Genomic DNA, 23,886 nt, shown 5'->3' on the forward strand with positions numbered 1-23,886 from the left:
GTAACCGATTTTCATTTCTCCTCCTCTATCAGGACCTAGTAGTCAGCTAAACATTTTTCCCTCAAAAAGATGCATGGAAGTCTTTTTTGTTGTGCTCAGTGAAATGAACAGATTTTTGGCTGACAAATCCTTGGCAGCACAGAAAGGACGCGTGGCCTTCGCACAGAGTCGAGTCACAGTGCACGAAGGACGCAGAGGCATTCGCCTCTGGAGGGCGGGGGGTGGGGCCGCAGGCGCAGTGGGGAGTGTGCTCCAGGCAGCAGGCTGACACACTCGTCTCTCCTGAACCACCCAGAAACTTATAAATCGGGTTTAAAAATTAGGTAGGGTTCTTTGGCACTTTTATTACACGTTGTAAATGTAAAAAATTCCTCTTCAGTATTTGTTTCTTGGTGCAAGGAAAGGCATGTTGCCTCCTGGTGCTGTGTGGTCTCAGTGCCCCAGTCCCGGGGCAGACTGAGACCAGCCCTCTCCCGTCACAGGTGCAGAAATGCTAATGGTGGCAACCGCCGGCACTGGGGTCCATTTTCAGGAGTAAAAGGCATTATGTTTCTCAGTCTTATGCCATGTTCTGTAGGAGGACTTAATTTAAAACTAAACTACTCAACAGCGACACGCCCCGATGGAATGTGGGCAACACAAGCATCACTGCAGTTGGAGAGGCGGGCACGGCCCGCAAGGACGCAGGCTGGGGGCCGTTCCTGCTCCTGAACCGGGAATTTCCTGCCCTGCGACCCTGGGGCTGTGGAGCATCTATCCCCATGCTCTCGGGCAGCAGCGGGAGGGGGCTCACCACTCAAACTGCCTCTTCAACTTCTCTTGAGAATTCACTGTTTCATTCAACGTTGACTGTTAATTAACACTGCCCGGTGGGCTGCGTCCCGTGGTCAGCACGTGTGCAGCTCTCCGGCTCTCTGCACGGACACCACGGTGGCCACTGTGCTTGTTTCCTCTATTTAGCTGAGGGGCTTTTGTTTTGTTCCGGTTTTTTGTTTTTGTTTGGAAACAGGAAAACAAGAAAATTGAGGCACTAACAAAAACACCAGCAAGATGTAGGTCCATTTCTCCTCAAACGAGTGACTGCGGTTCATCTTTACATTTGTCTCTGGCCGGCAAATCACAGGCCAACTGCTGGTGCTACCAGCTCATACTCAGGTTTACAGTGACACTGGGCAACACGAGATGCAAAAAGAAGTTCATCCGCTGTCCCACATGTCCCCCAAGTTCTCGCCTGCTCAGAGCAGACCTCGCTCACCAAGGGCAGGGAGCACGGTGGCCAGCACCCTGATGCCCCACCACAGCGCCCCTCCCAACGCGAGGACACGGCTGTGGGTGCCCAGAACCTCACCTCCAGCTCCTGCTCCCTCTGGAGGGCAAACTGCCTGAAGGACTTGACGACGAGGCCGGCGTTGGAGCAGTCGTAGACGAAGATGGACGGGCTGCCCATCCACGTCTGCAGGTCGTAGATGGACAGGGGGATGTACTGCGTGTAGTTCTGCAAGAAAACAGGACGCGTGTGGCTCACACCCGGGGCGCCTCGTGTCAAACAGGGCACAGCATGCAGGCCAATCCGCGGGACAGGTCCCAGGCTGTCGCTGACAGCAAGGGCTAGGGGCTGTCAGAAGTGGATCTGGTCCCACACTGCTCTGTCGTGTCACCAGGTCCACACTTGCCCAGGGCTCTGCTGATGCTCACTCCAACTGCGGCGTCCTCCTCCCTGTGTCCCACCCCTGGACCCTCAGTGTCACCCTGTTCCCGCCTGCTCTCTTTGGTGGCTGAGCTGCCACCAAAGCTCAGTTGTGCCTCACTGACTGAGGGACGTGCTTCCCACACCATTTCACCACTCGGCGTGGCTGGAACTGCTCTCTGCCTATCCCAGGACACCTTATTATGAAGGGGATGCAAGAGGCCCTCACCCTTGCTTGTCGCCACTGTCCCTGTCATCCTGGAGACAGTCGGAGCACGTGCCCTCAAGGTGCCAAGACATCCCCAGGTGAAGGGCACAGCGGGTGGGGCCCTGTCCTCCCAACCACAAGCAGCAACACAACCTGCTGCAGGAGGCACCTTTCTGGACACACCGTACTGTTTGGCACACTCCAGGGGGCCAGGGTGTGTGGGGCGGAGCACCCCTCCTCTCCTGGAGACGCGGGACAAGCGCCCAGCGGGCGGGCCGCTCTGCTCGGCACTTGGACTCCCCTGCTCAGCACCAGCCTGGCAGTGAGTCCGGCAGAGGCCGATCCCATGCACTTGTGGCGAAGGGGACTGTTCTGGCAGCTGAGGCTCACACACGGCTGTCCGTGGGGCAGTGGTGAGGAGGGACCAGAACAGAGGGCCGACAGGCCTGGGGACGTGTGTCATCAAGGTAGCGGGCAGCAAAGTGCCCGCTGCGAGGCACATCCCAGCACGGTGGGGCCGTACTCCGTGGGTCCTGTGGCCCGTTCGTCGGCATGCACCGTACGAGAGAACACACAGCATGAGGTCTGACGAAACTCTCTCAGGAGGATTCGGGAGGCGTCAGTTCTCCCCTAATGAGCCAGGGAGTCAGCGCCAGCAGGGCTGCCCCGATGGCACTGGACTCGGGGACGTAATGCTGTGGCAGGCAGAAGTGCACTGGAAGAGCAGAAGGCAGCTTTGTACTGAAGAACAACGAGCAAGGACTTGCAGTACCTGACATTAAATGCACTTGACGGAGTTGGGGAAGGCAGACGGAGCGGCGGAAGAGAAAGCAGGTCTGAATGGAGCTGCAGGAAGGTTGCGTTTCAGCTCAGTGAAGAGAACAGACCATTCCATGATGGGACCCTGATGTCTCCCCAGGCTTGCCCCTTTGTCTCCTTGTCCTCAGGAAGGGAATATAGTCACAGCAGACCACCTCTGACTGTGCAGAGGACAGGCGCAGAGGGACAGTGGAGCTGGGCCCCACACCATGATAATGCCACTGCAGCCCAGACAGCCACACAGACTGTCACAGTCTGTCCTGGATTCTGACACATTCAACAGGAGGGGGGTCCTCAACAGGAGGAGCCACGTGTCCCGACTGGAGAACCCTGGGCAGCTGTAGAAAGACAGCTCATTTACGTGCAGTGATGTGGAAAGATGTCAGAGGCTCGGAGTGATTTAAAAGCACGTCACAGAGCTTTGCCCATCACAGGACCTCGCTTTGTGGGGACATGGGGACCGGCTGTGTGCACAGCATGCCACCAACACTGCCCACTCAGCGAATGCGTGTGCTGGGGGAGGCCACAGGCCATGCGCACTGAGCTGCTGGGGCTGGGACTCCAGCTGCGGAGGCTAAGGCATGTGTGTGTGTGTGTGTGGGGCACAGCTATTTCTTGTAGAAACTTTTATAAATCACTTTTATTTAAAACGTACACCCACTATTACAAAGAGGGCAGAAAGGGTAAACCCCAAAGTTGATGATGCTTCTCCATCGTCTCGCTGTTTTAGAAGGGGTTACGGAGTGCATGTTACCAGCACAGGTAAGCACCCTTCAGCGTACACCCCACTGGACGGAGCAGGATGGGCATGACCGCCGCCACAGCACAGCGGAGACAGCCCCGCTTCTGCCCCCCCTCGGGAGCCTCCCTCCACAGCGACCTTGTGGCTCCCACTGATGTGGGGGTGGGGGAGAGGGGAAGGACCAATAAACCCTTCGTCTGGGCAGGGACACCCAGAGAAAGGACGCGGCAGCCTGGGGGTCGCTGCACATTTACGTGTGGCCACCGAGTGGTGCTTCTTTACAACCCACATGTTCTTGGCTCCGCACGGACCAACCACACACAGCTGGCGAAGTGCTGAGCGTGTTCAAGCCGCCGAGGCACCTGTGTGACTGGGGATGAGGTGGCTGCTGTCAGCTTCGCTGCCTTCTAGGAACAGGCCCCTTTGGCCACCAAGAAGCAAGAAATGAAATAAATAACATGTCATATTCTGAGAGCTTGTCTTTTGAGCCAAAACCCATTTTTTTAATTTTCTCTAAAATCAAATGTTATATTTCAAATTTCTGAGGCACAAACTGGATTAATGGTGACTCACCAAAACGAAGACCTAACCCAGGAGGAGACCCCTCCTCTGAGCACAGCCAGCTGCTGAGGCCGGAGCCCCCCTTTCTCATGCCCGCCTGGCAGCACACGGGCAGCGCCTCTTTCTGATGGGCCCCTGGCTTCCTGGCTTCTAGATGGAGGGTCCTGGGACCCTCCCCGCAGAGAGGGCACAACTGCTGAGATGCACATGCCCTGTGGCTACTCCGCACACCGTGGCTGGGGGTCACCTGAGGTGAAGCGATGGGCGCAGCACTGTCCCAGAGCTGTGTGACATTTGTATGCACCCCATGACCTCGACCACTACCCACCAGGAACCCTTTTCATCCCGCCCAGCTGTGACCTTCAGGAAGATCTCTGGACTGTCCCAAATGTGACCTGCGGGGGATCTCCCCTGGTGGGAACTTTGGCCTCAGAGTAGGGAGAACTTCACTTAAAACATTAGCCACATAGGTTAGGCTTAGCAAGGCCGCCACCACTGAGCAGCCTGTCCCTCGGGGAACACAGCATCAGCCATCGAACTGCCTGAGGACAAGGACCCCTGGGAGCTGACCTGGTGAGAACAGGAGCAGGCAGCCCCCAGCTCCAGCCTGCAGGCCCCAGCTCAGGGAGGGCCTGGGCAGTGGGTCCAGCTTCGGGCCGGAATGACAGCCCACAGGCACGCTGAGTGGCACCCGGGTACGCGGGGGCCTGCAGAGGCAGCAGTGGGGACGGACACCCAGAGCGACTGTTATCTCTGGCCCTGGAACGTGCCAACCGGGCTGAGCCCCCCATACCGGCAGCGGGACCCAGAGCCCCTGAGAGTGCCTCAGCTGCCTGGTCCCTCCCCCACACGCCAGGGCACAGAGAGTCCTAACCAGAGCTGCTTTTCTCGGGGAAAAACACAGTCAAGGCCATGTTTTCACTGAGAACAAGGAAACAGAAATAGGTTTTAGAGAATTTATTCATCACAGTGCACTGTCTGTCAGGGCGTATCAAACATCAGACTCTGGTCGCGCCCCGCTCGCTGCAGAGGCGGCCAGGTGCCAGGGTGAGCTGGGAGGAGGGCATTTTCGTGAGCCAGCACCCACCTGGAAAGCAGCAGTGCCCTACTTGTGAGAAGATGCCAAGTCGCATCCCACCAGCCACCTCCCGCCGTGACCAGAGTCTGAGTCCTATGAGTATGGCGCCCTGCTGGGCACACCTCTGCCAGGACACTGCTCCCTGACCTCAGACGGGAGCCAGGGGCACGGCAGCACGCGCGTGTAGGGCTGTTGTCCAAGGAGCGTGGAGGGCAGGGTGAGTGGGGGGCCCCTCCTCCTCCTGAGGGTGCTCTCTGAGAGTCAGGCAGCGGCCGCAGCAGGCGGTGCTGGCCCAGGAGCGTGGGCCGTCTCGGGTGTGGTGCTCGAGAGCGGCGTTTGGCCGCCACTGAGGATGCAGCAGGGTCAAAGGGCGCTGTTAGTTCTATGCAGACGTGACCTTTCTCTCTGTAGGCGTCAGGACTGCATTTGTGCGTGGTGGTGACGGAGACATGCTGGGGGCTCCTGACGGTCTCTGCGGAGGAGAGTCAGGTTTCAGAGAGTACTTCCTCGATGCTGACAGATGAAATCTCAGACCATCTTAACCGACTCCTCAGACGGTCCACGTTTGGAAACCAGATCTGCAGGGTAGACTGTCAAACGAGTGTGCCAGAAAGGCCCAGGCACACCCCCACGCAGGTCTTCTGTGGCTGGGGAAGGGCGACAATGTGCACTTCCCACAGGTTCCGTGAAAATGCCACTGCTGTGTGAGGCCCACGTTCTGAGCGCCCCACTGGGGGTGCTGCGAGAGTTCAGTGTCACAGGGCTCTCCCCAGCCTGGTGCCACCTGCCGCCTTTGAGTGAGGAGAAACAGGTGTTCTCTCCAGTCTGTGACGTCAGTCTCAGGACAGGCAGTCCAGCACATGAAGGCCAGTGGTGGGCACAGGAGTAGGCACCCAGGGGTGGGAGGAGACTGCGCCGTGGCGGGTGAGTAGGAACCAGCAGGTGGACAAGGGGAGGCCTGAGAGCATGGGGTTCTGGGGGCAAGAAGTGGTTCCCCAGGCCCTGGTGAGATGACGGGTAGCCAGTGATGAGGGCTGGGTGCTGTCATTCTGCAGTCACTGGGATGAAAACGCCACAGCAGGTGAGCAGCGTGTGTAAACTGAACAGCTCACAAGACCGTGGGTGCCGAGGGCTCCTGAACACGGCCCTGACGGACAGGGGGATGGGCCGACGCTGGTGTGGCTGTGTCGGAGGGGAGGTGGTGACGTCTCTCACCTATGACCACTGCCCCTGGCTCCCAAGTACCCAGAGACCGGGTTTGCTGGGGGAGCACCCCCTGCCCCGCTATGGCTGCTCACCCCAGGCTCACCCTGGGCGGCGGGACCCCAGGGGCACCCTGAGTGTTCTCATCTGTGGCAGGTGGGCAGCTGGGTGTCTGCACCTCCACAAGCCAGCAGCCCCGGGGAGCCTGGCATTTATTTCAAGGGACACTCGTAAGTGTGCTGGAAATGAACCAGGGGATCACACTAATCCGCTGGAAAAGCGAACAACTGACTTTACTCTGCTTGTTTACAAGCTTAAGAAAGAAGGAAATCTGCTGCCCAGAGGCTCCTGCCAACCTACGGGAGGAGCAGACCCCCCCACCCCGGCCCCCCTCCCTCTCATGTCTTGGTCTCAGGAACCGGGTGCAGGTGCTCCGCTCCTGCGCTGCTCTCCCAGGACCCGCCCACTTTCCTCCGTTTCATGTCTAAGATGAGACTCTTAGCAAGGCTTTCTTTTAACATATTTTCCAACCTTTACTATAAAGTTCATTAACTTTTCCCAAACCAGACAGGTAAGTGTAACGGCAGGATGAAGTGCTTGTCTTCCCTTCCCCCAGGCGGCTCTTCCACGCTCTCCCTGGCGGGAACCTCTGCCGTCTCTCTATCCTTCCAGAAACATCTGCCCTCTGGGAGGACCCGTGATTCTGGGTCTCGCAGGACCACCCTCCACAGGGTGCTGCGGCTTCCCTTCCAAACCAGCCACCTCCAGCCCAGCCTGTGTGGTCCATTCTACACACATGGCGTCCAGCAGAGGCGCCAGGGTGAGCTGTTAGCAAACATGCTGCTTGTCTCCGGTTTGGCCCTGCAAACAGCGCCGCACCGACAGTCCCGTGCATGTCGCCTCGCTCCTTCGTGGGAGCGGCTGCAGAACAAATGGGACCCCAGAAGCCAGGTCGTGGGGTCACAGCCCCGGGCCCGGTGCCGAGATTGGAGGCTTGCTCCCCATCTTCTTCGAGACGTGACGATGTCGTTTCATTGCTTCTTTGCTTAGGGGTCAAATCTGTTCCTGTTCTTAGCAGCCATTCATATTTCTTGTCTTTAAAGTCCTGTTTACACGCCGTGTCCGCTTTCTCGCGCGCTGCTCTTCCCGACTCCTCGTTGATTTGCACCAGGTGCCTGCGCACTGAGGGCGTCGGGCTGACCTGCTCTGCGCGGACATTCCCCGTCCGTCGGCGTTTCTAACGCTTTCCTTAAAGGGCTCAGAAAGGGGTCACCATGCAAAAATTACCTTTAAATACCTACCGATTCCCCTAAAACTTTGTTACTCGTGTTCTTTTTCACTAGGACACATCCCACCGTGGTGCCCACTGCCCAGCGTGAGACAGACAACCTAACAGACGCAGCTGGCCCGTCTGCGCCCTCTGCACCTGCTCCAGAGCAAACAGCCGCTGGGACGCAGGGGCACAGCCCCACCGGGTCTGGGAGCCTGTGGGCCTCATCTCGGGCCACGGAAAGCAGCCCGTGCCTCCCTCGCATGCTGCGGAAGGTGCCACGCCCGCGGTTGGATGTTCCGCCCAACACCGCGTTTGTGACGCAGCCACACCGGGTCGCGTGGCTCTGATGCACTCACTGTCCCCGATGACCGGGCGTCACTTGTGCCGGTCAACCTGGAGTCATTCTGGGTTTGAGATGAATTCCTCCGAGCAGTGCCTGGCTGTGACCACGACGTCTCATAAGTAATGGGGGTCGCGATGAGGACAGTGGTACCCTGCTGCCGAAATGCTGGCACAGAGGTCTCCACCTTCTGACGCAGCAAGTGCATCTGTGGCGGGAAGCGGACACGCTGAGTGAGGTGTGGAGGTGTCTTTGCAGTTCAGTCTTTGCTCACTGGAGGTTTATGTCCAGCTGTCTGTCTGTCCTCACACGTTTGCCGAAGCATGTCCTGCTGTTAGAAGCGACTCCACGGCCGACTGGCATCAGATGCTCAGGACGAGGGAGGACCACGGGGCAGCTGCCACCTCCACGGTCCCCTGAGAGGGACGCACCCTACGAGGCCTCATGCTGTTCTGAAGGAAAGCAAGAATGATGTGGCCTGTGTCTTAGTTCTTTTCATTTTGGGTATGAGTCCTTTACCAGGTTGTGTTTTGCAAAACATTTTCTCCTGGTCTGTGACTTGTATCTTCTTTCTCCTAATGGGCTTCTGCATTTTGGATGGGGCATAACAGGCCTCCTCGAGGCCTCTCTGCATTCTAGCTTAATTCCCATCCTCTCTGGAGTATGTGTCAGACAGGATGAGGTGGGGCCGCGCTCTGCTGCCTGCAGGACACGCCCGTGACATGCCCAGGCACACAGGAGCTGAACACAAATAGGTGCTCGGCGCAGTCCCCAGTGACGAGAGCTGGGGTGGCCGGACTTCAAGACAAGGAGCGTTCCAGGGATGAAGGGACATTCGTAGGGATACACGGACAGGCTGTGACAACATCAAATGTCATGAGTGTGCATGCACTTAACAGCAGAGTACAGGACACCTGGAGTGTCCGCCAGGACCGGACCTGCCACCCAGTCTGAAGAGCCGGGCAGCTGTCCATCAGTCAGCGACAGGCTAAAACTGACAAGTAACCACTTCCTCCCAGAGAAAACGCCAGACATGGTAGTGACATTTTTTCTAGTTAAAAAAATCAGAACTGATAGAAAAGGCAGGAGCAGTGCCACCCGCAGCTCTGACTGAACGAAGACCAGCGCCCACCCAGCCTGGCCCCACGCTGGGTTGTGAAGACGCCGCTGTGAAGCTGAAGGACGGAAGTCCCACTGAGTGGACTCTCGGAGCCCTGCCTCTGAGTTACGGGGCGGCTGGGAAATCCTCTAGTACTTGGAAATTAAGTAACACATGGGCCACAAAAGATGTCACAGGGAAAAACAAACTGCACAACAGTGAAACTGCGACGTGTCGCAGTGGGACCAGAGCTGGGTGTGTGTGAGCGTGGACAGCCTGGAATCCTTAAGAGAAAGGAAGAGAGACTTAAAAATAAAATCTGGATTTCCGCCTTACAAAGCTAGAAAATAATGAGCAACTAGACTCGAGGGAGGCAGGGAGGGAGGGCAAATCAGGAAGAGAGAACAGACAGGAGAGAAAGCTGACGTAGTGAAGATGTGTGTGTGTATGTGTGAGAGAAGACGGACAGGGCGGACGAGATCCTACGGAGAAGGCAGAAGAAAGGAGATGAGTCCACGCAGCAGGGGCGGCGTCGCCACCTGTCCCACAGACATGGAAAGGTGCGGAAATGGGGATGACTTTATTCCAATACATTTAACAAGTCAAATTATATGGAAAGTGTCTCTAAAAATACAACTCCCTAAAAGTGACCCAAAATGGACGTGAGAGTCTGAACAACCCGCCCACTGGGGAATGGGCCTCCTGGCTGCAAGCTCTCCGAAAAGAGCCCAGCAGGGGGCAGCCCAGGGCCTGGCCCTGCCCTCACAGAAGCCTCCCCGGGCACCCCACTCAGCGGGCGCCCACGGAGGGCCGGCCCGGAGCCGCGCTCACCTTGTTGAACACCCAGATCTCCCCGTTCACCGTGGGCCTGGGCACCCCGTGGCCATTGTAGTGGAAGAGGACCCGCTCCTCCTTGGCATTGCGGCGCAGAGACGTGCAGAGCTTCTTCACCTCGTCCACAGTCGGGTCCAGGCTCTGCTTGTACCGGGCCTGCGGCAGGAGAGAGAACGAAGGGGCTCACACGGACTCAGGGAAGCGCCTAGAACGCGCACCCCCACCTCCGCACTGGCAGCGAGAGCCGCGTGACCTGGGACAGGGCCCCGAGCACCTACGTCTGCAAAACGGGCACAGAAGGCATCACCTGGCAGCTGTGAAAATCCGCTCATCCAACAAAGGGGCGGAGGGGAGCGGAGGGGAGCAGAGGGGCTGGCCTGGGAGGGCGCCCCACCTCCTGCAGAAGCAGGAAGGGCAGTGGGGAGGAAACCGCGGGGGACGGGCCCAGCTCACACCCTGCTGGTGCCCTGCACACGACTTACAAGGCCTGGTGTCACCTGGCCATGTCACCTTAAGCATGCACTGGTGACACACTTGGTGACAACAGGAATGCAGGGGACACACCAAGCCTGTCCTCCCAAAATCTGCAGGAGACACAGGACTGCGAGAGCTGTAGGGTGACCAAATTTGAAAACCAGGTTCCCCAGCTTCCCAAAGCCTTGCACCTGCAAGGACAGAGCCCTCGGGTGCTGGAAGGCGGTTAGAGCCCCGAGTGGGGTGGTAGGGCGCATCCTCCCTGGGGGCAGAGCGTCTGGGGCAGAGAGGCTTAAGCAGACCTATCAGGCAAGGTTTTCACGTCTGTCTTCAAGTTCCCTTTGTGGAGGGGCTGAGTACCCCCCACTCAGGGGCTCTGCCAGAGCCCATGCCCCCAGACATGGAGTCACTCGGAGGGAGGCGGCTGGAGCCCCAGGGCCAGCTCTAGCCCACTTACACCGTGTCCTCTGGAGACACTGAGTCAAGGCCCAGCGCTCGCCCCTCGAGCAGGGAGCAGCTCCTTCCCTGAGCTGGAGCCTCTCGTTTGGTGCTTGCAGCCAGCTCCCTGCCACGGCCGAGACCAGGGCCCCTGGGAGGTGGGCGTGGTCTGCAGTGTAGCACCAGCTGCTTTTTTGGCCACAGTTGCCGAGTGACTGCTGATGGTCACTGACACTGACCACAGCAGTCACATGACAGACAGAGCCACGAGCCCCACGTGATGCTGAGGTGACAAGCAAGTGCACACGGGCGTTCAGGTGGCGCGAACGACACAGAAAAGTGTCCCCAACTCATTCCTGATGCACTGCTTGTCTGTGACCTGGGGGACCGGAGATGCGGGACCGAGGCTCAACACCACCACACCTGTGGCTGGCCCACTAAACGAGACAAGGGCAGCTGCTGGACCAAACTGCAGCTCTCAGGGGCAGAAGGGCACGTTCTGCTGTGATGCCGCAGCCTCGGGACCGCGCCCGCGCCAGCCCCGATGGAAGCGGAGCAGCCCCTCCACACACACAGATGGAGCAGAGGACCAGGGAGCCACTCTTCCAGCCAAAGCACCTCAGCCACCACGACGTGGCCTGTGCACCCCAGCATTCAGACGTTTCTGAAAATCAGCTCCATGGGGGCCGGACGAGGCGCAAACCACACCCAACCTCAGGAGCTGGTCTCACCTGGGCCTTTCACAAAATCCGTGCCCTTTGATGGAAGTGCGTCTTCCAAGGCGTCCCGACTTGGGGACGCCCAGCATCCCGGCACCGGACACTGCACTGCAGGCCAAGGGAGAACGTGGCCCTGCCGCGTCCAGCTCTGGCTGTGCCAGGCTAAGTGGGGGGCACACGAAGGAGGGAAGGCTGAGCCACGCACACCGGTCCCAGGTGGTGAAAGGCGTCCAGATCAGGGTCTACTTTCCCTGAGGGCACAAAAGAGCTGCCAGCATTTTGACCGACTGCCAGCAAGAGGGACTCTCTGCAGAGAAACCCAGCTCAGTGACATGGTGGCTCTCCAGGGGTTCCTGGGAGCCCTGCCCTGTCCAGGTCCTGCCCTGGCACCTGCAGCAAGCGTTCCCAACGGCTCCTGCAGGAGACAGAAAAGGAGGGAGCGCTGTGCTCACCCCCACCCTCGCCAGGGGCCTCTGCCCCGCATGCTGTCCTGCCTGCGGAGGCCACGCTACCCAAGCACGTTGCACCTGCCTCGCCAGGCGCAGTGCACACGCCGCAGGGACAGCAAGGCCCCACGTCCTGGACTGCAGGTGCCCACCAGGCAGCAGGAACGAGAAGGGCGACAACGGGAAGGGTCCAGCCTGAACCCTGCGCTGGGTCCCCGCACCCTCTGTACTGGCCGGCTCTCCCCAGGCCGCGGAGATGTCACAACAGGAGGAAGTTGGGACCCCGATGCACGAACCAGCTGCGCCTGTTCGCTGTCCCTAGGAGCCAGGCTGACTTCTTGGGGTCCGGCCCACCTGCCTGCCCACAGACCCCTTGGCATGGGAGTGAGAAGTGCCCCTCCTCTGGACTCTGCCCTCCCTACACAGCCCCCCCGCAACGTGTCCGGTGCTGTCTCCTGACACTTGTCCTGAATAGGAGTTTTCCAAATGACACACCAGGCCGCAGCGTCCACAGTGCTCAGAGACATCGATGAAACTCGGGGCACTGTCCCTGACCTTGCCCCCCAAGGCCTTCCCCGCAGGGCTGCACAGATGACTTGGCCCCGTGTTCTCACCAGCACCCGAAAGGACACACTAACGGGCTGGCGTGGAAGGCCCTCGGATATCAGGAACATGCCTCCTGGGGCTCCATGGGAGTTAATTAATATTTTTAAGGGCTTTGAAATGAGAGGCAGTAAATTAAATGTCAGCACAGCAGAGGTTCTGTGTGAAAACCAGGCGGCCTGGGGCAGCGGCCCCGTGGCTGGGGACGGGGTTTGTGGCGTGAGCCTGTGCAGGGCGACAAGGCAGGTCTCTCAAACCTGCCGACTGTGCCAGGCATCCCTGTGCCAGGTCCACCTCTCAAGTGTCATAAAACCTGCACGCAGAAACTGCAGGGGACACGGCAGAGGCGAGAACGAGGGAATGGACGAGGCGGGGAGGAGGCCAAGGAGGAGCAAAGAGGGACGGCCCTGCCCCACGAGGACCCCGGCTGGCCGCGGGGAGCTTCCTGGGCTTCTCCAGCAGGAATGTGAGGGCGGACGATGGCCCCTCCGGCCCCCCACCCTCTGCAGCAATGGGTCACATCTCAGGTCACACCCGAGACCCTGAGGCACAGGAGAGAAACGCTGATCGGTCGCCTCCCACACCTGCCCCCACCAGGCCATTTTATCTGTCTTTGGTTACGGTTTCTTCCGGCTTCAATCAAAGCTGGAGGTGACTCCGCAGTGACTGACTTCATTACATTGAATGGAATCCCACTCGCCACCTGTCCTTCCTTCTGGTCTCCCAGAACTTCGTGTGTCAGGGAGGTCTGCTCAGCCCACACGAACCTCTGCCTCCCACCAACACAAGGCTCGCCGGCCTGTCAGTTCCCAGAGCACCTTCACGTCCTGGGGGAACGTCACACTGTCACCCACTGGGCACAGTGATCTGTCCGTGAAAAGGCCCGTATTTCTTTTGGGGCGGGCAGGCTGCACCGCTCAGGCCGTGTGACGCAGAGCCTGCGTGTCCTTGGTCCTCTTGCCCACAGCGCTGGGCCGGCAGCGGGCACAGCCCTGGAAGGGACAAGGACGGAAACCGTGTCTGCAGGGAACAGGGGCTGCGAACAGGAGGACGCCCAGCGACTGGTGGCTGGGGGAGAAGAGACCAACTAAAAAGCAGCGGTCAGACTGACAGCTGACTTGTCGGAAGCAACGCGGACGCCAAAGACGAGTCTCGGCTGTGACATACCAAAGACAACGGTGCGCAACCACTCGGCCCTGTCCACAGAGGGAGACACACGGGCACTGAGACGCCGGGAGCTGAGAAAGCCCCCCCAAAGGAGGGCACACAGACGAGCAGACTCTAGAGGGGGAGCTCACACGAGGGGGGACAGTAAGACACAGGGTCTGCATGAGGCAGTGACGATCGAGTCTGGCTGTGCTCCCAGAAAGGGCTTGGGAAGAACGTCCACCAGACACGGAATGCCTGTCCCTGGCTCTGAGACTGGTCTTGGAAAACAAGTGTGTCACTAAAGGCAACAAAAATGTGCTGGGCAAGCAGCTTCTTCTGGGTGTGGGACAGGAAGTGTGGGAGGTGACCCCAGACTGTCAGCCACACCAGACAGCACGGGAGCCTTGCGGAAATGCGAGGGGTGAGGGCCGTTGGGAGGACTTGGGAGCCAAGCTGGCCGGAAGAGGCCCCACCAGCTGCGGATGGGGCAGTGTAGCTAAGCCCGCCCCAGCCCCAAACACAGGGACTGTGGCTGTCTCTGGAGCCCAGGGACCAGCAGTGAGGGCCCTTCGCCGGGGAGCACAAGGCCTTTGCGCCCCTCACCCGAGAGCGGTCTGCAAGCCCCTTGGCCCTCTCTTTCCACAAGAATTCTGCTCAGAAATGCAAACAAACAGATAGACGAACCAAGACTCGAGACAGTCTCCCCAAGTTTGCAATGTAATGCACAGTGTCTGCAGGCACCCCACAGTCCGGCAAGGACCTAAATCAAGAGCACATGAAAGGGAGGTCTCCTCACGGGGCACTTCCCGCCGTGAGCTCCGCCCCAGTCCCCCAGCTTTCCCGAGGCTCAGCCCCCAGGGCCCAGGCGCTTCCCTGGGGGGCGGCCCACTCTGCACTCCGGGTGCCTGTCTGGGCCCACGGCGCCTGGCTCGAACTGCTCAGGAGGATGGGCGAACACCCCGGAGGAAAGCCTCGCTCTTCTTGGCGCAGGGTCCCAGCGGGGCAGCGGCCAGGATGGCGCTGACGGGGCCTGCACATTGTCCCCACGCCCGTTGTCCCCACGCCCGTCCCCTTGTCCTCCCAGAACAGCAGGACCCACACTCTGCGAGCACAGGTCCAACCAGGCAACACCCCCCAGTCTCCCGGGGAAAGCGCTGAGTATAAATTTAAGGATCCTAAAGACTAAAAAACAAAAACAAATGGGGTGGGAGCATGTTCCTACCGCTTCCCTCCAGTAAAGTGAGATGCGTGTGTTCTGGCTGGAGCCCTGGCACGGAGCTCAGGCGGCGCGGGGACACACAGCCGAACCGTGCTGCCAGGCTGCTACCGCGGAGCACCTGACTCTCTGGGTGACCTTCTGGGGGTGAACTTCGATTTCAGCTGCTCTTCTTATTTTTCTCCCCCGTAACCCTTAGCCAGTCCTAATCCCAATACAGGGAGCACAAAGAGATGTAACGTAACCACAGAGCCAGCTCAAAGTGGCAACATTGTTTCTCACAAAAGATGCTGAGTCGCTTTCCAGAATCGACGTGCCTCAACTGGAAGTCACGCAGCTGAAACGAGCTGATGAGAACCAGGGCCCCCCCCACACAGAGCAAACCAGCTTCTGTCACTTGCCTCAGGGCGAAAGGCCACTGTCTAGGAAGAGCTGGTGCTGAAGCCGTAGTGGCCTACGTTGCAAGGTCCTGGGATTGACGCCTGTCCCACACACTCCTATGTGACATGCCCTCTGACCCCTACAACCCGCCGAGCCCTGGTCGGAGAGGCAGATTTGGGCTTCTCCCTGCCTCCGTGCTGGGTGGCCTCCAGAAAGCAGCTTTCCTTGCTGTGTCCTCTGTGCTTAGTGGCTGGTCTTACTGCATGGCCAGTACAGATCTGGGTTCGGTGACAGTATGGTGACAATCACAGAGGCGTGCCCAGGGCCACGCTTCCCCTTCAGTGTCTGAACCTGAGCAGATTTGCTTTTTTTAAAAATAAAGTGTCTTTTTAGAAATTTTCTTATTTATTTTTAGAGACAAGAAAGGGGAGAGAAAGAGGGAGGGAAACATGGTTTGTGAGAGAAACCGTGATTAGTTGCCTCATGCTCCAAACTGGGGACCTGGCCCGCAACCCAGGCATGTGCCCTGACTGGGAATTGAACCGGCCACCCTTTGGTTCGCAGGCTGGTGCTCAGTCCACTGAGTCACACCAGCCAGGGCTCAACCCGAGCAGATTTCTTAGTGGGTCGGTCTCTATTTTGTGAAATTTGCCCTTTTCCCCAAAGACAAACCCAACTCCTAACCACTGGACTCGAAAGGCCCACTGCTCCCACAGTTGTCGACGTGCACCAGGTGTTTCCCACAGGACAGCTCTATCCCCACTGTTGATACCCACTCCAACTGGAGTGGCTGGGGACATGAAAGACAGCTGGTGAGCCTGAAGAGAAGACCAGGACACGGGCGATGCGCCCGAGCAGGCACCGGACGCCCCGGGCACCATGCGACCGCCGGCCCCACAAGGCTGCTTCTCCCCAATGCTGCTGCACGTGCTCGGAGACGCCACCCTGAGCTCGGCAGGCCACGTCTGCAACCCCCTCACCCACTCTCCCAAAGCAATCTGGCCTGTCGCAGTCTCAGCAAGCACCCTCCCCTGGCTGCAGCACCCTCCCCTTCTGAGTCACTTGGCATGGTTGGCCGGTAGGGCAACGGGACATCAGACGCCGGAGGAGAGGGACCAATATTCAACAGGACTTGGGTCTCACCCAGACGTCTCAGCAGGGGCACAAACACACACTCACTGGGGGCCCCTGCTGTGCGGGGCACAGGTGGGCCCAGGGGCTGGGAGGAGACAAGGCGGGACCGGCACAGCCGAGCAGCGGTGGAGCCAGGGCCCACAGCCAGCGCCCTCCTGCCCCAGCCCTGTGGGGCGTGAGCTTCTTAGCTGGCAGGAACGCCTGACAGAAGGGACCCTCGAGGCCACAGGAATGCTGACGCTCAGGAGTGACCTGAAATAGGTGAGAAAACAGGGCGGGGCCCAGTGATGCAGGTTAGCCATCAGGGGGGGCCAGCAGATGCCACGATGTTAGCAAGCACCCAAGGTGTCCGGGCTGCGCCCCGCCCCCCACTGTTACCTGGATCCCTTTCAGACCCAAAGCTCCGATTCCAGGAGCAGCACCGTGCAGACCCAAGGGCTCCACAGACACCCAAGTGCAGTGCTGCTGCTGCCGGGACAGATGTGGGACCCGAGGGAGGGGGGCGGTGGGGACAGGCGGTGGCGACCACACACAGGTGTGGACGAAGGCAAACGGGATGAGTGCTCTGAGACGGCGCCAGACACAGAGGAGGAGGGGAGGAAGGGGAGGAAGGGGAGGAAGGGGAGTGCCGGTTGCAGGGGAGGAGGCCCCCCAAAGTGCTCCCCCCCAACCCCTGCCACAGAGCACTTGGGGCTGACAGGGCGTGGCCAGGGACACTGTCCGGGCCCTGCAAGGAGGAAACATGCGGGGGTGAGGTTTGGGGGCTGCACCGGGAACCACTGGAAGAAGCCCCTGAAAAGGGCTGTCATACAAGTGTCCCAGGGCTGCAGAGCCCTTGGCGGGACCAGAGGGGCAGAGTGCAGACCAAGCAGCCAGGAACAAGGGGGGGCAGCACCAGACGGCCTGGGCCGCAGCTGGCAGACATCCCAGAAGCTCTTGCTGCATCAGCAACTCGGACAGCTCACGCCGTCGCCCTTGGCACAGATGCACCTTGCATACGCACAGGTTAGCGAGGCCCCAGCTGCAAGGGAGTCTGGGCGGGGCTCTGGCTCCAGCTTCCAGGGCAAGGTGTTTGAGAAGCACAGACCCAGGAGCACCCACATCGCCCCCTCCCTTCATACACACCAACTTGTCCTCCATGAAACTCTGCCCAGGGCGTGACATAGGGCATTTACAACGCTCGTCCTGAACACACTCAACGTATCTGGGGCTCTGGCCAAAATGGCAAGAAGCTGCGCCCCTCAGAGCACAGGACCTGCTGCCCACAGTCCCCGGTGGCCACTCTGCACACGTGACACCGAGACAAAGGGTCAGGGAAGTAGGAGGTGACCACGAAAGGCCGCCAGGAGGTCAGAAAAGAAACAGAAATGTGCGAGGAGGCACTGAGTCTCCATTTTCTCACTTTCAAGTGCACGGGGAAGGGACTGCAGTGTCCCCACCGAACTTTTGGACACAGACGCCCCACGACACGGCAGCATGCCCTCACGGCCCCGCCTGCAAGCATGTGGGACGGAGCGTCTGCGCTGACCCTGGGCCCTGGTCCTTCCTGCTGCCCGCTTCTGTGCGAGTCCTTCTGCCAGCAGTGTGCCCGCCACCGTGTGGAACCGGACTGTCATGCCAAGGCCGGGTCCCTGGGGTCAGAGCACACGGCGCTCCTGCCATCTCCTCGCAAAGGCCTTCCTGCGAAGCAGAAGCTCCCAACGCCGTGAGGGTCACAAACTGGCCCGCACAGTTGGGGGAATGAGGAAAACTGAACTCCGCACTTCAGAGGCCAGTAAGTGGCAGAAACAGGAGCCGGGGAGGACACGGAACCTCCGAGGTGCGACCTGAGCAGCCGCCCCGGGACGCGTGGGGCTTCCCAGAGCCACTGGGGTCAAGCCGGCTGCTGAGGGTCCGCCCACCTCACCCCAGGGAAGTGTGCACACAGTTCCCTGCCCCCAGCACGGGGTTCCCTGGCTCAGATGCTCTCGGAGGGGAAGGGCGGGGGCTGTCCACTTGGCCCAACAGCCCTGACGGGGGCTCTTGGGCTCCGGTCAGGGGCTCTTCCCCCCCCTGTCCATTGTTATTGGACACAGAAGGAGTTTCTGTTTTACTCTGTAAAACTTAAAGTCAAGTCTACATCTTATACTTGAGCTGCCATATTTGGGGAGGGGTGTGAATAAATAAATAAATAAAAAGAAGCCAGGGCCCCTCGAAGAGCAGAGGCCCTGCCACTGGGGCCCATCGCGTGCCCGTGTCTCGGGCTGGCCCCACATGCCCCTGGGTTTCGGGTTCCCGCTGGAAGGCCACTCTGCCCAGGACGCTCCTGCTTTTTTTTGGCAACACGGCGGATCTGTGGGAATTTCCCCATGAAAAGGATTTCACACGAGGTTAACCTGCTCTGAATACCAGGCCCCTGGTGGAATCGAACAAGCAAAAAGTGCCGCTGTCTGGTTTACACGCAAGGTCGGAGCCCCGGCTGTGTGGACCCACCACGAAGAACGCCCAGGACGCCTCGCAGCCCTGTCTCCAGCCTGGGATTCACATAAATCAGACCCGAGAGCCCCTGACTGTCCTGTGAAACCTGAAAGGATGCTGACACAGCCTCTAGTTTGTCAACGACCTGTCGGCTTGGCCCCGGGTCACCGAGTGTGAAGGATGCCACTGCATGCAGACAGGACCTACGTGAAGCTGCAGACAAGCCTGGGCAGAGCCCGCTGCGCCCGGCAGCCGGGGAAGCAGACGGCTCACCCTCGCCTGCTGACTCTGTCAGAAGAGCTCAGAAACAGACTTCGAAAGCAGGGTCTGAGGCGTCTTCCGTGGGGAAGGCGGCCTTGTCCCTAGTGTCTCTTCAGATGTCCGTTCCTTCAAGCGCGCATCGAACCACAGTCTTCTCTGGGCGCCCGGCCGGGCCCAGGCCCCCTGATCCGGCTCAGGCACTGCCAGCTGTGCGGTGCCCGCCTGCTCCTCCTCCTGCCCCGTGAAGACGGGTCGCTCTTCTGGCTGGGGCGGGGGCGCCCCTGCATGTGGGGAGATGGGGAGACACAGATGAACTGTGGAGGCCTGAGCAGCACATCCCCTCAGGGCTGGCACCTGGGGAGGCCAAGGGACAGAGCAGTCCCCCCTTGGCTGAGTTGTGGGGAAGCTCCACAGCCCTGGTTAACAGGACCCACCCAAACCCCAGAAGGCTGCGTGGGTCACACCGACGGCCTCTCTGAGCACCGTGAAGGGAGCCGCAGGCCGGCTGCAAGGCCCTCCTAGGGACAGGGGCGCTCTTGCCTAGCAAGCAAGTGATCAGGAACCCAACGGGACCCCTCATGGCCTCTGGTCTGCATCACCTGTCCCGGGCATGAGTCCCCCACCCCCACTGCCCACACTGCGCGCTCCACAGAGCAGGGACTGTGGTCTGAGCGCAGAACCGTCCTGAGGGCTCCACTGATGCACGCACGCACCATCAGCCAATCAGCGTCTGCTCTCCCTGCAGGACTCGGGGCTCCGCCAGGAGGAGGCGTCTTACTCTGACATGCATGGCGCCCGGCAAAGGGCTCCCGTACGGGGAGTACTTGGTCCTAATTCTCAGTGCTGGGCCAAGTGGAGCGTCCACACTGCTGCCTTCCCCACACAGGCTGTGGCCTGCACGGTGACGTGCATTAGGACAGCCTCACACCCCCAACAATGACCTATCGGGAAGACACACCCACTTGTCCGGGGACCTTTTCTGATCCCTACCTTTAACATCCCCAGCAAGCTCGACAGAAGGACAGGGAAGAGGGTTTTCTCAAATTCACACCGGGGAGAAGGGCCAACAGTACAAACACAAATTTGGAGAAAGGTAATTTTTTTAGGTAATACCAAATGGCATTATTTCTAATAGTTCATACTGAAAAAGACAGAAAATGCCGTTGTTTCCTGGAGAGAACCATGAGAAACACGAGCACATCCCGCTCCCCCGCCCGGGGCCCCAGGATGGCGCAGGCGCAGTGTTCCTGGGGCCAGACGGACTGGGGAGAGGCGGGGCGCAGCCCCGGGGGCTGGCAGACGAGCAGGACCACTTCCGCCCGCGCTTCCTGTGGAGGGCTCCTTTGAAAGGGTGAGCTTCTCAAGGGGTGATGAGGGCAGTGGTGACGCGGTGGCATCTCCGTCAGCTCCTACGTCTCCTGGGTCTCCCCAGGCACCGGGGCCTGCAACCCGGGAGAGACAGCGCACACCACCGTCAACAACGGCACGGGCTACTCAAGAACCACCTTTCCAATATTTTAATGGACAGAGGACAAGAGGGTAGGAAGAAGGGAGAAATTACGAAAAACACAGGAGAAGGAAAAACCTAGGCAGCCGCCACAGTTCGGGAACCACGGGGAGTGGTGCAGGTGAAAACCATGTCACACCCTGCACCTGACACCCCCGCGGGCAGGTTTCCCTTCATGGGAAACGCTCCAGGTCCCTTGGAGGCAAACAGGCCACGGCACACCCACCTCGGGGTGCCCCGTGAACAGCCCACGTCACTGTGAACGTGCATCTTCTGGCTGCGCCCCCCACCCCAGGCCTGGCTCCTCGCTCTCCTCTTGCCATCAATCAGCACTCCCTCCCTGCCAGGGTCAAGGGTTCTGAGGACAGCCAAGTGCTTCTTAGAGACCAGCTAGGGCGGGGAGGAGACTGGGAGGCGTGGGAAGAGGGGAGGCGGAGCTGGGGGGGCAGCGCTGGGCGGGATGCCCCAGCCCCTGTGCCAGGAACCAACACTGGGCAGAGGCGTGACCATCTCAGGATTACTGCTGCCACTCAAAAGGGGAACACCAGTGAGCACAGCTGAGACCTGTGTACCTCGTCTCCTGCGATGTACCACCCAGAGAGGGTGGGCCACCCCGAGCTAGGCCCTGCTCAGAGTGGGCAGCCCTGGCTCCTGCAGGGACGGCGGGCAGAGCCAGCCCTTTCTGGGCAGACCGGAGCAGCCCTGAGTCCTGCACACCAGGCCTCCAAGTGGATCTCTGGTGACGGCAAAGAAAGGCCTGCAAAGAACCCCACCTCCGCCCCACAGATGCCAGAAAACACGCCACGTGGTGGGGACGGAAGCCAGTCGGCCACGACGACCCTCGTACACTGTGCTGAGCCAACCAGAGTCTGCTCGGGGCCCTGGGCACACAGCGCACACCCATGGACACGTGCTCACACATGCATCCACGCACGTGCATATGCTCACGCATGCACTCAGGCGCTCTCTCTCTCACACATGTGGCCTCTCTCAGAACAGGACTAAGGTCTGCAGAATGAGGCTGGTGTCAGGCAGGGGCTCCAGAGGGGCTGGGGAGCCACAGGCCCCCCCTCCCAGTAATGGACCAAAGCCATGGCTCTGAGGGTCTCTGAACTGCAGCCATGCTCCCCGGCAAACGCCAGCGGCCTGGCGCGCAGCACTGCTGGGCCTGGGTCCGCCCGAGGGGAAAATGACGCTCTGTCACACAAGGAAAAAGTGTAAGGCAGATATCTCTGGGGATGGCCTGGCTCTACAAGGAGACAGCTGATTTTTGTCACTCAGTCGATCAGAGCTGCTTCCAAAGTATAATGGGAAGCACACAGCCACCCCTGACTGGCGATCCCCCTCCCAGGCACCTACTCACTCACTCATGAGCAATGAAGCCGTGTGCACTCCAAGACCACACACGGGCACGCCTGGGGGCAGCAGCCATGTACCATGCTGCAGGTGAGCCCTGGGTACCCCAGCAGGGGTGCAGTCCAGCGTAGGACGTTTGTCGGAAAGAGGGCGAACTGCTCAGCCGGGCGCGTGTCAAAGGGCAGGCACAGAGGCGCGCAGGGTCCGATCTCTGACAGGAAGGTCAGCACTCACGGCCCCACTGTGCAGTTGGGGGCAGTGCATGGGGAGGGGTGTCAGGGGACTTCTGGGTGGGCCCATGCTCTGCATCTGGCCTGGTGTGGTGATTAAGAGGGAGCATGAGATGGTCCAAATTCAAACTGCACCCAGATCCACAAGTTTCACTGCACGTAAAAGACTGCTGGGACTCACTCACATAAAAACACGTACAACGGCACACAGAAACGGATGTTCTACGTTTTACAGACGTAAAAGGACACGCAGCCCTGGCTGGTGTGGCTCAGTGGACTGAGCGCTGGCCTGCGAACCAAACAACCGCAGTTCGATTCCCTGTCAGGGCACATGCCTGAGTTGCAGGCCAGTTCCCAGCAGGGGACGCATGAGAGGCAACCACACATTGGTATTTCTCCTCCTCTCTCTCCTTCTCTTCCCCTCTGTCTAGGAATGAATAAATAAAATCTTAAAAAAAAAAAAGACACGCAGCACACACAACCGAAAACAGGGTGGAACTTCCTGCGCACCACCTGCGGGCTCTCTGGAGCCCTGACAGGAGCGCCCGTCCTCACGTGGGGACTTGGGACACGGCCCCAGCCAGCGTCTGGGAGCCACGAGAGGCCTGCAGCGGGTGAGGGCGGAAACGGACAGCTGCCCGAGCCGACAGGCAGGAACAGGAAGCCCATCGAGCCTGCGGAGCCCCAGGCCCATCCATGGGCGGCAGGAGCTCTGGGAAGACTCTTCTCGAGAAACACGTCAGACCCTGCAGAGAAGCTCTCAGGCCTCGCAGAAGGACACAGCAAGGAGAGCGGGACAAGTGGGAAAGCAGACCACAGCGGCTGTGGCTAAAAACAAAAACACAAACGAGAAAATGCCAGTTCAAGTGCAGCTGCTCTGTGAACTCACCTCGCCCCAGTCGGAGCCCCCGCAGTCCTGGCAAGTCCAGGCCCCACCTCCGAGACACCACCGGCGGCTCTGGCCTCTCAGGCCTGGGGGGCTGCAGGAAAGCCCCTCAACTGCCTTCCTAGCTGGCCACACCCCACAGGGCACAGCAGACACCACGGCCTGAGGCTCCTGGGCCCCCAGTCCCATTCTGACGCCGCATGACGGCTGGCGTGGGGAGTGCGAGCTTTCAGCCAGGTACCTGTTACTAAAGTCACAGATGATCATGGCTTTCACATGCAAGGCATGCAGAAGGATTTGGGGCGAGAAGTCAAAGCCTCCTGCAGCCGCCCACACTCTCTGTGGCGAGGGTCTGTGGCCAGAATTAATCATGGCAAACAGGGGCAGGGCGGGGTGGGACAGGGGAGGCTCTGGGCCAGAGTCTCCCGCTGCACGTTCCCCCAGGGCATTTGAACAGGCGGAAGGTGGGCAGATCGGTCTATCTTCCATCTACCTACCTATCTGCCCACCACTGCGTCCATCCAGACACACAGGTCACACACATCACACACACCCGCACTATTCATCCGACAGATGGGGGCGGCACCGCCCAGGGCAGGTGCACCAGCAGCCCAGTTGGCACATGGAAAGATGTTCAGCGCCTTCAGGCTTCGAGGAAATGCAATCAAACTACAAAAAGCCCCTACTTCACACCCAGAGGATGGCTCTTTGAGAATAGTAATTATTTAAAAACACAGAAAACAACGTGTTGTCGGGGCTCCAGAGACACAGGAACAGAAGCCGGG

General features: G+C 59.7%; 1 protein-coding gene across 1 annotated transcript in view; it reads right to left on the bottom strand.

Annotated features, from left to right (window-relative positions):
- RPTOR (regulatory associated protein of MTOR complex 1) overlaps positions 1-23,886 on the bottom strand; it is a 138,485-nt gene that overhangs the window by 69,777 nt on the left and 44,822 nt on the right. The window contains exons 4-5 of the mRNA XM_037068348.1: positions 9,842-10,000; positions 1,349-1,495 (exon numbers count right to left, since the gene is read on the bottom strand). Of these exons, the coding sequence (XP_036924243.1) occupies positions 1,349-1,495; positions 9,842-10,000 (306 nt within the window). The remainder of the gene's footprint in view (positions 1-1,348; positions 1,496-9,841; positions 10,001-23,886) is intronic.

This window comes from Sturnira hondurensis, unplaced genomic scaffold, assembly GCF_014824575.4.
Source record: "Sturnira hondurensis isolate 20B ecotype Veracruz unplaced genomic scaffold, ASM1482457v3 Scaffold0001221, whole genome shotgun sequence".
Lineage (NCBI taxonomy): Eukaryota > Metazoa > Chordata > Mammalia > Chiroptera > Phyllostomidae > Sturnira > Sturnira hondurensis.